At 41.8% G+C, this 16,844-nt stretch overlaps 1 protein-coding gene across 1 annotated transcript; it reads right to left on the reverse strand.

The window, feature by feature from the left end:
* Positions 1-1,026: 1,026 nt before the first annotated feature.
* LOC134349431 (nucleophosmin-like) lies at positions 1,027-15,030 on the reverse strand. The gene is made up of 11 exons (XM_063053720.1): positions 14,877-15,030; positions 14,526-14,608; positions 13,218-13,337; positions 12,129-12,222; positions 9,514-9,614; positions 9,301-9,335; positions 7,524-7,605; positions 6,840-6,950; positions 6,346-6,456; positions 5,795-5,869; positions 1,027-1,171 (listed from the first exon to the last, which is right to left on the reverse strand). The coding sequence occupies exons 1-11, from the start codon at positions 14,941-14,943 to the stop codon at positions 1,124-1,126; spliced, it is 927 nt and encodes a 308-aa protein (XP_062909790.1). The 5' UTR covers positions 14,944-15,030; the 3' UTR covers positions 1,027-1,123.
* Positions 15,031-16,844: the final 1,814 nt, after the last annotated feature.

The following is a 16,844-nucleotide window of genomic DNA, read 5'->3' on the forward strand; positions in this document are numbered from 1 at the left end:
GTCCAGCCCAGGTGCGGACCGTCCTGTTTGTACCGGTCCCACCTCCTCCAGAACTGGTTCCAATGCCCCAGAAATTTGAATCCCTCCCCCTTGCACCATTTTTCAAGCCACGTATTCATCTGAAATATCCTATTTCTACTCTGTCCTAACTACTACAAAATTTTTTGATAACCAGTCTGTCCAAATTGGCCAGCCATTGAGCTTTCCCCCCTATGCATAGATGTCACCTGACCAAAGTATGCCTTGCTTTGTTTCCAAGTCCCCTAAAGGATTTCTTCCATGCATGTTACAATTCTGGAAATCTTGCAACAGGATTTTAAAATGAAACTGATTTTTATACTTTAATGATTGAAAGTTTCCCTCATTTCCACAAATGGCACATGATAGTGATGATTTAGTCTCAAGCATTTTTAAATATCAGCCAGAGCAATTAAAATTACAAGACGACATTCCTAGAATTCAAACAAACCCATTCAGAAGCTCCAAATTATGGGGATACTTTCAAACAGTGAATGGTTTCTCAAGACTGAACTTTGAATTTGCAAATTTAATGTCAGGAATCTCAAAAAATAGTAAGACTGAAGCACATGGTAAGTTACGATGTATATAAGTCAGTAACTCTGGGCTCAGTTTTACAGTGTCATAGCAAAAATCTGATTTCAAGCTTGTCTCCAGCTTGAAATGCATCCCCTGGAGCTTCAGAAGCCTCAAATCCTCAATGCCCAAATTACCAGGCTGGATCTACATGAGGTATTTGAGTGTTAGCAACAGGAACCTGATAAGAGACCCCAAATTTAGAGACAACCCAATTGAGGAAGGGCATCCAAGTCAAGGGCTACAACCTCACTACAGTATTTGTTCCCACTCCCATACTGGCAATTTAACAGAGGGTTCGAAGCCATTTGCATAAATTTCACCTGTCATCTCTTCATTGGGAACTTGTGATCTCTAGGCCACATTCTTGGTAATTGCTGCTGTCAGACAACCAGCTCAATTGTTTACAAAAAGTGAAAGCATTCTAGTCCAATGAGAATATTGGAAAATATTTATTGACATGAAACCAATGCATAAACAATATAAAATTTCACTCCAATGTCTGAAAACTACTTCCTATTGTCAGTCTTCATTTCCCATCTGGACTCTGCCTCCATCCCCAGAGTTCCTTGATGACCTAAAAAGACAGAAGAGGTTATATCAAACAATGTCATAAGCACTAGAGTCAAAGCCTTATTGCATGCATTAACATACTTCAGAATATCCAGCAACCCTTAACACCTCTGTAACGCACTAAATGCTGGAGGAACTCAGGAAGTGGATTAGTCCTGTTGAATGGCTTCAACCTAAAGCAACGACTGCTTATTCCTCTTCATAGGATTGTTGAAGATTTCCAGCTTTTGCAGAATCTCATTAATGATTTACTACACCATTGCAGCTTGTTTAGGATTCAGGGTAGAAATCTAACTTAATATAGTACAACAATTCTGAATACATCCTTTTAAGCTCTTCTAGACCAAAATCAGTTTAATCATGTCCAATTGTTAAAGTCCAAAATTGTACCCATTTAAGCCATCATTTTAAATTTGCTTTGTGCTGCCATTTGCACAACCAGCTTAAAGCAGGAATGAAGGAGGAAACCCAGTTACAGGGAAAACATCCAAAGTCCAGACAGCACACCAGGAATTTATAAAGGCGGCGAAAGGCACAACTAGCACAGCCTCTGCCATAGCAGCTCACTTAACAGCAGCCTGGCAAATTCAGGTAGAATGATAGTGATAGTGGAAAATTGCAAATGTCACCACACTCTTTAGGGAGGCAGATGGGAAATTATAGGTCAGTTAGCCTGATTTCAGTGGTTGGAAAGATGTTGGAGCCCATTATTAAGCTGAGGTTTCAGAGTACCTAGAGGCACAAGTAAAAAAGGCCAAAGTCAGCATAGTTTTCTTGAGGGGAAATCTTGCCTGACAAGTCTGTTGGAATGTATATGTTGTTTACTTGGATTTTCAGACCCTTGATAAGGTGCCATACACGAGGCTGCTTATTAAGATAAGAGTGTATAGCATTATATGAAATGGATAGAAGATCGGCTGACTGGCAAGAAAGGGAGCCTTCTCTGGTTGGCTGCTGGTGACTAGTGGTGTTCCACAGGGTTCAGTGTTGGGACTACTTTTCAGATTGTATTTCAAATATTTTGATGAAGGAATTGATGGCCAACTTTGCAGACAATACAAGGATAGGCGGAATAGTGTTCAGGAAGCAGGGTGTACGCAGGAGTATTCTGAGCAGCTTTGCCAAGAAAGGATGCACTAACATTGGAGAGGGCTCAGAGGTGGTTCACAAGGATGTCTCCGGGAATGAAAGGGGAAATGTTTGAGGAGTGTTTATGGCTTTACAACTTTACTCACTGGGAGTTTAGAAGACTAGGGAAGGGCAGGGGCAGGAAGCCAAAATGGAGTGGATGTGGAGGGAATATTTCCTATAGTGGGGGAGTCAAGAACCACAGGGAACAGCCTCAATAGAGGGGCATCCATTTAGAACAGATGAAATATACATTTTATATCTCAATTCACAGAGTATTGAGAAATAAGACGATGATCTTGTTGCACTATTAGATTGTCAGGTATGATGTTGTAACCATCACAGAATTGTGACTGAAGGATGGTTGCAGGTGGGAGCTTAATGTCCAAGGTTACACATTCTATTGGAGGGATAGGAAGGTAGGTAGAGGATGCGGCATCAATAAGGTATTATAGGATCAGAAAATGTTGAGTCCTTGTGGGTTGAATAAAGAACCTGCAAAAACAAAAAAAAAAATGGCATACAAAAGTTTGGGCACCCCTGGTCAAAATTTCTGTTACTGCGAATAGCTAAGTAGATGAACTGATTTCCAAAAGGCATAAAGTTAAAGATAACACATTTCTTTAATATCTTAAGAAAAATTTTTATTTCTATCTTTTCCAATTTCAAAGTAACAAAAAAGGAAAAGGGCCCAAAGCAAAAGTTTGGGCACCCTGCATGGTCAGTACCTAGTAACACCTCCTTTGGCAAGTATCACAGCTTGTAAACAGTTAATAGAAAACAGATTAAAAGAGATAATAGAAAAGGCATGTCAAAAGGGTCATGGGAGATTTCAACATGTAGGTAAATTGGGAGATCGGGTTGGAAATGAATCTCAAGAGTTTGGTTGATTGCCTACAAGATGGCTTTTTAAGAGCAGTTTATCATTGAGCCGACTTGGGATCAGCTATACTGGATTGGGTGATATGTAATGAACTGGAGGGAGCACCTTGAGGAGGAAGTGATCACAATGCATGGCAGTGGTGGAAGTGGATACAACAGGGTCATTTCAAGAGGTCTAGATTGCAAGAGCAGGGATATGATGCTGAGACTTATACAGCACTGATGTGGCCTCACCTTGAGTATTGTGTAGTTTTGGGCTCGTCATCTAAGAAAATGATGTGTAAGCATTGGAGAGGGCTCAGAAGGATGATTCCAGGAATGAGTGTCATCATGAGGAACATTTGATAGCTCTGGGTCTGTACTCACTGAAATCTTTTGAATGTTGAAAGGCCTAGACAGTAGACGTGGAAAGGACATTTCCATGGTAGGGAGTCTAGGACAAAAGAGGGGACAGCCTCAGAATAGAAGTGTGCTCATTTAAAACAGATAGGAGAAATTTCTTTAGCCAGAAGTGGTGAATTTGTGGAATTTATTACCACAGGCAGCTGTGGCAGTCAGGTTGCTGGGTGTATTTAAGGCAGAGCTTGATCAGACAGGGAGAAGGCTGGGGAAAAAAGGATCAGCCATGATTAAATGGCAGAGCAGACTCAACAGGCAAAATGGCCTAATTCTGCCCCCAACAGAAGAAAATTTTCTTTCAACCGAGGGTGGTGATTCTGTGCAATTAGCCAAGCCATTGGCTACAGTTAAGGCAGAGGTTAATAGGTTCTTGAAAAATCAAGGTGTCAAGGCAGGAGAATGGACAGTAATTGGCACCCCTCAGTGTCATATCCTTCACCCAACCTGAACTCAGACAATAAGCAGGCAGTGGTGCATGATTCACATGCACAGCCAAATGCTGTGATCATTTTTATCAGATATAAAAAGGATAACAAAAATGTTTTTCCAGACATAAAGGTAAAAGTAGTGAGTGGATAATGGACCACTGGAAAGTAGTAACAAAATGGCAAGTATTTTGCACCTGTCTTTACTGTGTAAAATCCCTTTTCTTTCTCCCTAGGCCTCCTGTCCCATGATCCTCTCACATCCCTTTTGCCAATCAATTGTCCAGCTCTTGGTTCCATCCCTCCCCCTCCTGTCTTCTATCATTTTGGATCTCCCCCTCCCACTTTCAAATCTCTTACTAGCTCTTCTTTGTTAGGCCTGACGAAGGGTCTCGGCCCGAAACGTCGACTGTACCTCTTCCTAGAGATGCGGCCTGGCCTGCTGCGTTCACCAGCAACTTTTACGTGTGCTGCTTGAAATTCCAGCATCTGCAGATTTCGTGTGTGAGGTGGTTCATTTTGGTAGGTCAAAAATAATGGCAAAATATAGTCTTAAGACTCTTGGCAGTATGGAGCATCAGAGGGATCTTGGTGTCTGAGTCCATAGGACACAAAGCTGCTACACAGGTTGACTGGTTAAGGCGGCATACAGTGCATTGGCCTTCCAACTGTGGGACTGAGTTCAAGAGCCCAGAGGTAATGTTACAGCTATATAGGACCCTCGTCAGACCCCACTTGGAGTACTGTGCTCAGTTCTGGTCACCTCACTACAAGAATATTGCCTGGATTGGGGAGCATGCCTTCTGAGAATAGATTGAGTGAACTTGGCCTTTTCTCCCTGGAGCGGTGGAGGATGAGGTGTATAAGACGATGAGAGGCATTGATTGTGTGGATAGTCAGAGGCTTTTTCCCGGGGCTGAAATGGCTAACATGAGAGGGCGCAGTTTTAAGGTGCTTGAAAGTAGGTACAGAGATGTCAGGGGTAAGTTTTTTTTTAATGTAGAGAGTGGTGAGTGTGAAATAGGCTGCCAGCAACGGTGGTGGAGGTGGATACAATAGGGTCCTTTAAGAAACTCCTGGATAGGTACATGGAGCTTAGAAAATACAGGGCTATGCATAAGCCTAGGTAATTTCCAAATTAAGTACATGTTCGGCACAGCATTGTGGGCTGAAGGACTTGTATTGTGCTGTAGGTTTTCTACGTTTCTAAACTGAAACAAATTCCAGTCCAATCTTTGAGTCATACATTTTCCCCACACCTCAGGTTGCATCCAGGCATTCGAGAAATTTGCTCATGCTCTCATCAGAACATTCCCTGATCCCCATCGTGACCTAACATGGCAACTAAAACACTTGTTCCATTGTTAAAGCCTGCACCCAAAATTCATTTTCATATCCTTATGGCCAGCCTACCTGCTATCAGTTATGGTTAACAACAGTTGGTACTTGTCAGTTACCACAGTCAATACCATGGCTGGTACAGTAGCATAGAAGATTGCTTTCCAATGCCAGCAATCACCAAATAGAGTTCAATTCTCACTGCTGCCTATAAGGAGTTTGACCTGGGTGCTCCAGTTTCTTCGACATCAATTTGATGGTTTTGTAATGTACTAATGACAAATAACACTAATCTTTTGATTCGATCCCAACACCACTCCAAGGTTGTACAGCTTTGACTTACAATCTTCTCAGACAATGCCCTTAGCAGTAAAGAACCAACTAAATACATTCTAATTAGGGTGATTATAAGAGCAACCAGTTCACTGACAATCTAGTCCTCCTTAACTTCTCACCTCTGGGTCCTCCACTCTGAAACTGTGTTTAATGTAGTTGGAGAACTTTGCTTCCCCTTTTGGCAGACCAACACCCTGTTGAGACAAATTAGAATCAGAATCTACAAGATGCCAAGTGCCCCACTCTCATGTTTGTCCATAACTTATAAGAACTCAAATTAGTCATTAAGTCTTTGTTATTATGTCACAAACCATTCATTCTAATTAAGGGATTGCCATGATCTTAAACCATTTTTAAAAAATATTTGTTTAAATGCCGAGCAACAGTAAATACACCAAACCCGCCCCAGCAACTAATACATAACCATATGCATAAACAATGCCCACAATAGCCTCTACAGTGAAAGTCAAAGCCCATGCCTGCAAATTACCTAGCATATCAGAATTATTAGGTATCTGCTTTTGCTCAGTTTTTAATCCAGGCAAACATTCAAGTGCTTAGTCTAGGGCTTCTACACCAGCACATCTAATAACATTTTATAAAACCCAGTCAATGTTACCTGACCAGAAACAGATAGCCAGGTTCTAATGGTTATTCCAAAGGCACTCACTTTTTCCACTGAAGCCTTCAATTTAGCCTTTATGTCTTCAGCTGTCAATGAGGGTTTTGGAGTCTTGGGTGTCTGAGGTTTATTGCCAGGTTTCTTTGATAATTCTGGTGTCTGTGAAGTAAAAAAGAACTAACTAATCCCACTTGTGTACTACAATGTATACCATGTATACATTAAGCTGCAGCAATGATACACAATGGATTTTGATTCTGGAAACGCGTCCTGCAAGTTGATTACAGTTCAATACCGAAACAATAGAAGTAAAAACATTAAAGCCAATAAGCAGTGAACTGAAAAGAAAATCCCAATTTAATAATCATTTCTGATCTAGGTGATAAATCTGTTTTAACTCCCAATCTACAAACATCCACCAGAATGCATAGGTAAGCTAACAAGGAGCTTAACTTATTTTGATATCACCTACTCAGAAGAATCTCCACAAGCTGCTAGCAGGAACCTGGTTTGTATTCAAGTTATTGTACAAGAACACTAACTTTTGATTGTGGTTTAGCTGGTGTGATTTTGGTTGGTGTTTTGCCATTTTGGCTGGAAGCTCCCTTTGGTCCTGCCCCCTTCAGTCCAGGAGTAACTTTCTGTGGAGTTTTCTGGATACAAAGAAAGCACAATTGAAAATGACATTTACCCAGCATACAATTTAAAATGTCCACATTTCAAACATTTACCAACCCAAAAGCTCATTCAGTGGCCCAACATCAGATTTTGACCAGTTATAGATCTATAATGCAGCTTGTAATGGTTTTCCTGCAGTACATCTAGTATTAAATTGTGATGGAATGGAATGTTTGACTTCAAGTACAACATAATACAGCAATTCCATTGAATTGTCATCTGCCATAGTAAAAGATGGCCAGCTGATACAAAACTCATAACCTAAATAGTCTATTTGGATCCCAGATCCATCCACCTTGGGTGCATTTTCTACACATCTACATCTGGATGAGGAAAACATTGATCCTCACTCCTAATCATTCAGTAAGCACCTAATGCTTTTGCTTTCCAAAAAGGTGCTTGAGAAACAATTTCATGAAAGTGAAATGAAAGATTTTCCCTTCTGAAACCTTACCCACCATCTCAATGGTCCTTTTTATTGGCATCTCTGCCTAGTTCACTGGGGCTCACCAAAGGTACCTCTGGATCCACAATCTGCAACTTTTTACCTTTTTAGCAGGGGTCACTACTGCAATCTCTTCTGCATCATCATCCTCATCATCATCATCGTCATCATCATCTTCATCATCTCTAAACAAGAGCTTATTTCAGTGAGTCAACCAGCCACATTTCTTCACAAGTAAAATGAATTTCACATTTCAATATTGCCAAAGCAGCCCAATTGCTTAACTCAATTCTTTGCATCTTTTATACCTAGTTTAACCTTTATTCCATATTATGAATATATCCCATCATATGAATATCTACTCCATACAAATATGCAGAGAATGTAGGGATATGGATCACTAGTTTATTAGTGCAGCACAACATCATGAAGTGAAGGGTGTTGCACAGGTCACTTGACAGAATTTCTTTTCATGTTAAATGTCATTGATTTGGATAATTGATGGATTTGTTGAAAAAAGGGAGTCTGCAGAATGACCCAAGATTGAGAGAATGAACAAAGTGGCAGATGGAATATAGTGCAGGGAAGTGTATAGTCATGCAGTTTGGCCGAATTTAGAAAGACAGACTACTTTTAAACGGAGAAAATTCGGAAAGAGGTGCAAAAGAACAAGAACCCACGTACAAGATTCTCTAAAGGGTAACTTGCAGGTTGAGTAAGGAAGGCAAATTCATTTTGAGAGGATTAAAATGTAAAAGTGAGAAGGTAATGTTGAAGCTTTATAAGGCATTGGCCAAGCTGTACTTGGGAGAATGAGAGCAGTTTTGAGTTGACATTGGAGAGGGTCCAGGTTTACAAGAATGCTCCTGGAAATGAAATGGTTAATGGAGCACTTGACGGCTCTGGGCCTGTACTCATTTGGGGTTCAGAAGAATGGGGGATATCTCACGAAATACTGAAAGACCTACAGATGAGAGTGGATGTTTCCTATGGGGGGGGGGCGGGGAATGACCTTTTAGAATACAGATAAGAAATATGGAATGCATCACCACAGTCTTCTATAAAGGCCATTATTAGGTATATTTAATGCTGACAGGTTCTTGATTAGCAAGTGTATTAAAAGTTATAGAGAAGACAGCATTGGTTTCACAGGGATAATAAACCAGCTATTGATGAAATCAGCAATTCATTCCCAGAATCCTCTGGACTCTCTCCAATGACAACACCTCCTTTCTGAGCTATGGGGCCCAATACTCTAAGCATTGATTATCTTCTTATATAGGTTCAGCCTTGCTTCTAAATTCTATTGCATTGAAATAAATACCAATGTTGCATTGACCTTCTTCACCAGATTCAAGTGGTGTAAGTTAAGCTTCTGGGAGTCTTGCACACAAGGACTCTGCCCTGCACCTCTGATGTTTGAATCTTCTCCCCATTTAGATAGTCTATACTACTGTTCCCTTTACCAAAATGCATTATCACACTGTATTCCACTTACCTTTTTTTTTGCCTACTCTTCCGATGTGCCCAAGTCCTACCACAATCACATTGCTTCCTCAGCACTACCCGCCCCTGCACCTAACTTTGTATCATCCGCAAACTTTGCCACAAATCTATCAACAAATAAATGACAAACAATGTGAAAAGTAGCGGTCCCAGTACTGACCGCCAAGGAACATCACTAGTCACTGGCAGCCAACCATAAAAGGCCCCTTTTATTCCCACTCACTGCCCCCTGCCTGTCAGCAATGGACTGTATCGGCTTAGTCTTCACCCCAAATTTCTTACTCCTACATTGGTAATGTTACTGACAAAACATAATTGATCAGCTAAGACTTTCCAAACAATATTCTTCATTGATGAGTTCTGAAAATACTCACTCAAAGTCATCATCATCCTCCATTTTCATTTTTTTCTGTCAAGCCAAAAAAAGAAGTTATACTGGAGATAGATTTAACTAGAGAAAAGCAAACAGAACTTTGAGCAGCCACACCCCAACGTGTTGAGAGTGACTACGCCAGTGTAAATGAGTGAAATAAATCTAGTTAACAGCAGAAAATGAATTTCACAGAATTCAGCCTTAGCATTCTTACCTGTATTAATTTTGATTCTCCAGGAGCTGCTCGCTTAACTGCTTGTTTTGCTACAGCATTCTCCAACACACTGTCATCCTCTTCATCAGAATCCAAATCAGCTGGAAGTAAATTAATGTCCAAATGTGAAAGGGGAATCCTTGTTATTTCTCACAAAATTAGTATTTCCCCCTCAATGTCAGTCAGAGCTAGCCACCGACTTCAGAAAGGGGGGGGGTGGGAGAGGAGGAGGAGACACCCTGTTTTATCCCAGCCGTGATGAAGTCAAAGGGGTTGAAAGATTCAAGATTCTACACACTGCCCACAGGGGTGAATCCTAGAAGCAAGTTACTATTCTGCTGTTATAAGACAGTTCCATACTTCACCGATCAATATACCTCATTATGGCCTTGCACTTCACTGTCTGCCTGCACTTTCTTTGTATTTACATGGCTATATATTTTTCTTGTACAGGTGTCCCCCACTTTTCGAACGTTCGCTTTACGAAACCTCGCTGTTACCAAAGATCTACGTTAGTTACCTGTTTTCGCTAACAGAAGGTGTTTTCACTGTTACGAATAAAGGCAGCGTGCACCCCAAGCAGCCAAGATCCTTCCCCGGAACTGTATTCCAGCCAGCACTGCTTAAACACGTGCCTGTGAACATCTGTGCTTTATGTCAATTTATTTTGAGCATCTGTTAGCAAGGTGAGTTCTAAGGTATCAGAAAAGCCTAAAAGAGCTTGTAAGGGTGTTATACTTAGCGTAAAATTAGACATAATTAAGCGTTTCGATTGTGGTGAACGAAGTAAGGACAAAGTGAGTTTGGTTTGTGGAAGTTGAGAAGATGATGTTGAAGAGGTTCTGGCATCCCATGACCAAGAACCGATAGATGAAGAGCTGATGCAATTGGAAGAGGAAAGGATAACAATCGAAACCGAATGCAGTAGCAAATGGACCGAAAGTGAAGTCGTCCAGCAACTGAACATGAAGATGATGACCTGCCTGCCCTGATAGAAACCGACTACGATGAGATGACAGTCAGGTGTCCCACCACCCCAACCCCCGAGCTGTGGACCGATACATTGCTGTGGAGAAAGCAGCAGTAGCCGGGATGCACCCAGCACATCTTTGAGAAAAAAAAGCCGAAATAAACAAGCTAATTAATTAGGTGCCGCCCAGCACGTAAATGTCGGCTCAGATCAGTGTGATCACCGCGCCTCTGATCTGGGCTGACATTTACGTGCCGGGCAGCACCTAATTAGCTTGTTTATTTCGGCTTTTTCTTAAAGATGTGCTGGGTGCGTCCCGGCTACCGCTGCATGCTTTGTGGATCAGTATCGGTTCGCTGCCTGGAGGTTGGGGACCACAGCACCACCCCAACCTCCGACGACTCAGCCTAAAGCCTGATTTATACTTCTGCATTAACTCGATGCCATAACCTACACAAATGACTTACACATGTTGTGAGCATTTATACTTGTGCGTTGGTGTGTCTGCATCGCTCTGCAATTCAAGCACGTGCGCACACCTGCCCGAGCAAGGCTTCATGGTCATGGTAGTCTTCTTGGGTAAACAAGAAGCAAGCGTCTTTTTTTTTGTAAAAGCGAAATGTGTCCTCCGTAATTTCGGAGGTCTGTAAAGCTTTATGGAAAGCATTGCAGCCAGAGTTCCTTCCCTGCTCTTCAGTCGCCCAATGGGAAGCTACTGCAGCGTAGGATGAAATGCGATGCTACCAAGTGGACCAATCACAGCTGTTGCGTTCTGTGATGCCACGACGCGCAGTTACATTTTGGGAGAGGTGCGCGTCAGGCTCTGGCATAGGGATCCACATCGGCTCTGCGGCGATGACGCAGAAGTATAAATCAGGCTTGACACACCATCATCAGAGTGCTCGGCACTGTCTTCCCAATTCCGGTAAGTGATACTACACTGTGCATACATTATTTCTACTTTATATAGGCTGTGTATTTTTATGCGTTATTTGGTATGATTTGGCAGCTTCATAGCTTAAAGGTTACTGGAGAGTGTTTCTGCTGGGAGCGCTTGCATGAGATTTTCGCTATGGAGAACAGTGCGGCAATGATTGTGTATTTCTACTTTATATAGGCTGTGTATTTATATCATTCCTGCTTTTACTATATGTTACTGTTATTTCAGGTTTTATGTGTTATTTGGCATGAATTGGTAGGTTATTTTTTGGGTCTGTGAATGCTCACAACTTTTCCCCATATAAATGAATGGTAATTGCTTCTTCACTTTACGACATTCTGGCTTACGAACTGTTTCATAGGAATGCTCTACCTTCGGATGGCAGGGGAAACCTGTACAATTTAAATCCACGAATAGGATAAAAATGGATGGCATGCAAGAAGTCTTTCACCTACCCTTGTGTATATCACTTTCACATACCAAGTCAACAGAAAGCAAATAGTGAAAATCCAAACAAAGCCATTCTCTTCAAATTTTTGCCACATTAACTTTTAAATTCCAGACCTGGTTATCAACAGGTTTTTCATTTGAGCAACCCAGCTGTTTCCACACCAAACATACACCAGTGCTTAACCACCCTTAAACTGATATGTTAAATCACATTCACCTTCCCTCCACCCAGGGATTTCTCAAGAGCTTACTCACCTATGAGATGTTGTCCACTGATGTACACAGGACCTGTTCCAGATTTCAATCTGAATGTCACTGGTGGCTCAATTTCAAATCCTCCCAAGCTAACCTAGTTTCAAAACATTGAAAAATTCAATCTTTTCTCAGAAAAATAGTGCCACTGAACTACTAAATGTTGTAAGCCAATGGAAGTATTCCTGAATAATTTGCTTTTATGAAAACTGTCATATGTTACCAAAAAATGGGGCAACCGTTCTGCACAGCTCCCCCACTCATCTGCAATTGACAGGAGCAGCCCTAACCTCCTTAACCAGCAACTGAGCTTGATTCTAACAATGTGGAACAGGACCAAAACTCCAGCTGTTCACAAAGGGTAGTGATGTAAAAAAGGTATATATGACAATACAAAGGTGATTTGATTCTGAATCGTACTTTTGTCAGGGAGAAACTAAGCAGACAGGACCTAAGCTCAAGTACACCAGCAAGCTCATTAAATACCTAGCTTAGACAAGTTGGATTCGTGATATTTACTTCCCCTGAAATAAGGGTTGCTATTTTTTGAAGCTTGGTGAGAAATATTTTACCTCGGTACCTATGGGCTTATAACAGAATTCCAACTTGGTGCTGATTTAAAACAAGGACTGCAGACATTAATCATGTTGTAATAGTGCAACATGAATTGTGGCACAAACTCAAGAGTTGTAAAGCCTACTTATAGCACTGGTTCTTAAAATTATACTGCAGCCAATCAGAAAAGGAATTTTATGTACCCATTCATTACCAAAAGCAGGATACTCAATAATTATGCAAAAAAGCTGTTAAAGGACAAGAAATGTATTATAACCATAAAACAATTACAGCACGGAAACAGGCCATCTCGGCCCTTCTAGTCCGTGCCCAACTCTTACTCTCACCTAGTCCCACCGACCTGCACTCAGCCCATAACCCTCCATTCCTTTCCTGTCCATATATCTATCCAATTTAACTTTAAATGACAACATCGAATCTGCCTCAACCATTATTATTTTATTATATTAACAACCATTATTGCATTATAAACAATTTGTTTGTGTGATCTGCAGGGTGCTCATATTGTGTACTTACTGTAGGTTGCACAGATAACCTCAAAGCAGCCAATGTGATTTTTGTATTCTTGCCTTCAAAATTCAATCCTTCTGCTTCTACCAAGTGTAGATCGTCACTAGCATCAGCACCAAGACAAACCTGTAAAATCAAAGAGGGACAACATTGAGCATACATTTGACAAAGAGTGAAAAATTCTGAACACCATCCAGTCATCACACCATGCACAATTATATCAAGCTAATAGAAGAAACAATGTAGCCAGATGAGTCACACAAAGGTAAGGATTTATATTTCCTTGAAAAGACAAGTGTTACAGAACAGGCCCTTCAGTCCATCTGGTGCATGCCAAACTATTACACTGCCTAATCTCATCAACCTGCTTCTGGACCACAGCCTTCCATACCTTGTCCATCTACATAACTCCCAATTTCTCCTAAAAATGTTGACGTTGCACCAGTGGAGCTCATTTCACTCTACCCACCGAGTGAAGAAGTTGCCCTTAAATATTTCATCTTTCACCCTTAACCCATGACCTTTAGTTATAATCCCACACAACCTCAGAAAAAGCCCGTTTACAGTTACCCTATGTTGTTCAGTCAGTAAGTCAAGTGTGACTCATGGACCATAGGGTTTTCATGGCAAGATAGGGAAGGGTTAGGGTTAGAGTTAGATTACTAGGCCTTTCTTCCGTGCAAATACTGCTGCTGTCCAGATTGTGACCCAGCTGGGGTTGAACTCAGGACCACCTGCCTTGAAGTCCAGTGCTGATGCCACTACACCGCCAGCCAGCCCATCCTATCTTTACCCTCTATCACTTCTCATTCTTCAACACTCCAGGGAATAGTCTTAACCTATTCAACCTTTCCCTACAAGTCAGATCCTCAAGTCCCAGCAATATCCCCATAAGCTTTCTCTGCAGTCTTACAATCTTATTAGCACTTTCCTAAAGGTACACAACACTCCAAATTAGGAATCACCAACATCTTATACAGCTTCAGTCAAACTGTAACGAAGAATATAGATGAACTATATGGGGTAAATGCTGTCCACGTGGACAAGATCTGGCATGGAAGGCTCATCCAAATTGCTGTACCGATTGGTTAAGACATTACCATTCATGCATTATACACCAACACAGGAGCCTCCAGCACATGAGATATGCATAAACAACACGGGTGAGATAGCGTAAATAAAGGAAAACGGAGGACCGAAGTTTCGGGTGGAGACCATCCACCTGAAGTGAAGCGGGCTCAGAATGAATGGGCAGAGTCGATTATGTGGTGCAGATCTCGGTGTGATATTTCATGGAGTGGTGGAAATACATACCACCCGAAGAGACAGTTGATGCTCGGAGTTATCGTCCGCCACTTCCATCTTGAATTCCTTTGCAGTAGCCTTTAGTTCACAGCCTGGAAAAGGGACACAGACGATGAACAGTGGGCCAGATTGGGACCTCCCCTTACCTACACGCGAGAGCGGCCCCATGAGGCAGCCCTAGCACAGCCATTACGGGACCGAACCCCGTGCACCCACCGCCCGATCCAAACCTAGAGGCCGAGGCCTCAGGCCCACTACACGTGGGCTGGCATATAAGGCCGGGTCCGCAGGAGCGGACGCTCCCAAACAAGGACGAGGGGTAGGCGTACGGCCCCTTGCCGAGTCTTTGTCGGCTCTCACCGAACAGGAAAGTCCGCGACGGCAACGAAGCGCTTTCCAATGCATTATCCAGTTCGTAGTCATCCATCTTGCGATTACTGGTGCTCCGGCAATAAGACCCGCCTAGAGCCCGCTGCCGGCTTTATGTAGCCACGGTAGATCCGCCTCCTACGGAGATCTCGCGCGATCTCTTCCGCGGGTGAACTGTCAATCAGCAGTCGACGGAGAGTCTCAGGGTCAGTGGGCGGCGCCGCTGTTTCGCCACCCGTCCCTCGTACCGGGCGCAGGTCGGTGCTGAGTGGTCGGTCTCTCGTGCCGAGGGCAACAGACGGGCACAAAGTCACCTTCACGTCCCAGTGCAGACACCACTATCATAACGGCCTCCATCATCACCACGGACAGTCGCTTACTTCCTCTCACCTTAAACCTACACCGTATAGTATTTGACATTTCTAGCCTTGAAGAAGACCACCCTATCTAATCTTTATCAGTTTTATAAACTGCAGTGAGATAGTAACTATGTTAATACTCTGTGGTAAATAGTATTTAATAGTATAAAATGTTATCACTGACAAATGTGAAATATATTGCTTTGCAGCAGCAGTGCAGTACAATACATAAAACAGTATAAATTACAATAGGAAATATAGTTTAAAAAGTAGTGCAAAAAGGAGCAAAATAGTGAGGTATTCATTGGTTCATCTAATGGTAGAAAAGAAGAAACTGTTCCTGAAACGTTGAATGTGTCTGTTCACCGTCTTGTACTTGGTCCCTGATGGCAGCAATGCAAAGGGAGCATGTCCTGGTTGTTGGGATTCCTTAATGATGGATCTTACTCTTTTGACAAAACAACAAGAGAAAATCTGCCGATGCTGGAAATCCAAGCAACACACGTAAAATGCTGGAGGAACTCAGCAGGCCAGGGAGAATCTATGGAAAAGAGGAGAGTCAATGTTTCAGGCTGAGACCCTGCCTAACATCGACTGTCTTTTTCCATACGTGCTAGTGTTTAACTCTGATATAAAAATGGCAAAACTTGAAATACTCAGCAAGATTTCAGCATCTGGGACATGTTGATATTTCATGACCAGGAAAGGTCAGTGGAGCTAGGCAGGATGGTGTATGATTGGGTTCTATGCAGATAGAATTACATTTGTCTCAGATCTTGCTAACAAACTGCTTAGAGAAATGGAATAGCAAAATATTGCAGCTAGCGGAAATTTGAAATAAAAACTAAATGCTGGAAATACTCAGTAGGTTAGGCTGCATCTGTGGGAAGAAAAAGTAAAGTATCTCCATGAGGTGCTGCATTAAGAATGGAACACCTATCATTATCTGGGCTTTGCCATCCTCTTGAAAATGGGGAATAAGGCAAATCTGCACATATTTGCAGAAGAATAGTGATATATTTTTAATCTAGCTATTTAATAGGCATATATATAAATACTGTAATCGATTTACTTACTTTTATCTATATTATCTATATTGCATTGTACTGCTGCTGCTAAGTCAACAAATTTCACGACATATGCTAGTGATATTAAATTATGATTCTGATCTCACTACCAGTGGTATAACATCCTTTTAACTAGTTGAAACATCTATCGGTTCCAATGAAAGAACTAGCTTGAAGTATCTATCTCAGTCAACATAAAATTTGAAGGGAAGTGGATGCAAATGGTAAATGACCATTGCACTTTGTCTGAAAACCACCCAACTTCATTAGCAAGATTAATTTTCAATTTCACCAACACTATTGAAAGGAGAAAAATTGATCTCCCCCTCAGTTACAAGCTTCCTAAAGACAAACTGAAGGCATTATTTTACTAACAACACACATAAAAGTTGCTGGTGAATGCAGCAGGCCAGGCAGCATCTCTAGGAAGAGGTGCAGTCGACGTTTCAGGCTGAGACCCTTTGTCAGGACTAACTGAAGGAAGAGTGAGTAAGGGATTTGAAAGTTGGAGGGGGTGGGGGAGATCCAAAATG

Source organism: Mobula hypostoma, chromosome 7, assembly GCF_963921235.1.
Source record: "Mobula hypostoma chromosome 7, sMobHyp1.1, whole genome shotgun sequence".
In the NCBI taxonomy this organism is placed as follows: domain Eukaryota; kingdom Metazoa; phylum Chordata; class Chondrichthyes; order Myliobatiformes; family Myliobatidae; genus Mobula; species Mobula hypostoma.

Excerpts from the sequence above, each read along its gene's own strand:
- LOC134349431 (XM_063053720.1), bottom strand. The coding sequence starts at position 14,943 with ATGGATGACTACGAACTGGATAATGCATTGGAAAGCGCTTCGTTGCCG. Across the intron at positions 12,223-13,217 it reads GGTTATCTGTGCAACCTACA|GTTAGCTTGGGAGGATTTGA; the intron begins GTAAGTACACAA and ends TTTTGAAACTAG. Across the intron at positions 7,606-9,300 it reads GAGGATGATGATGACTTTGA|AGATGATGAAGATGATGATG; the intron begins GTGAGTATTTTC and ends GCTCTTGTTTAG.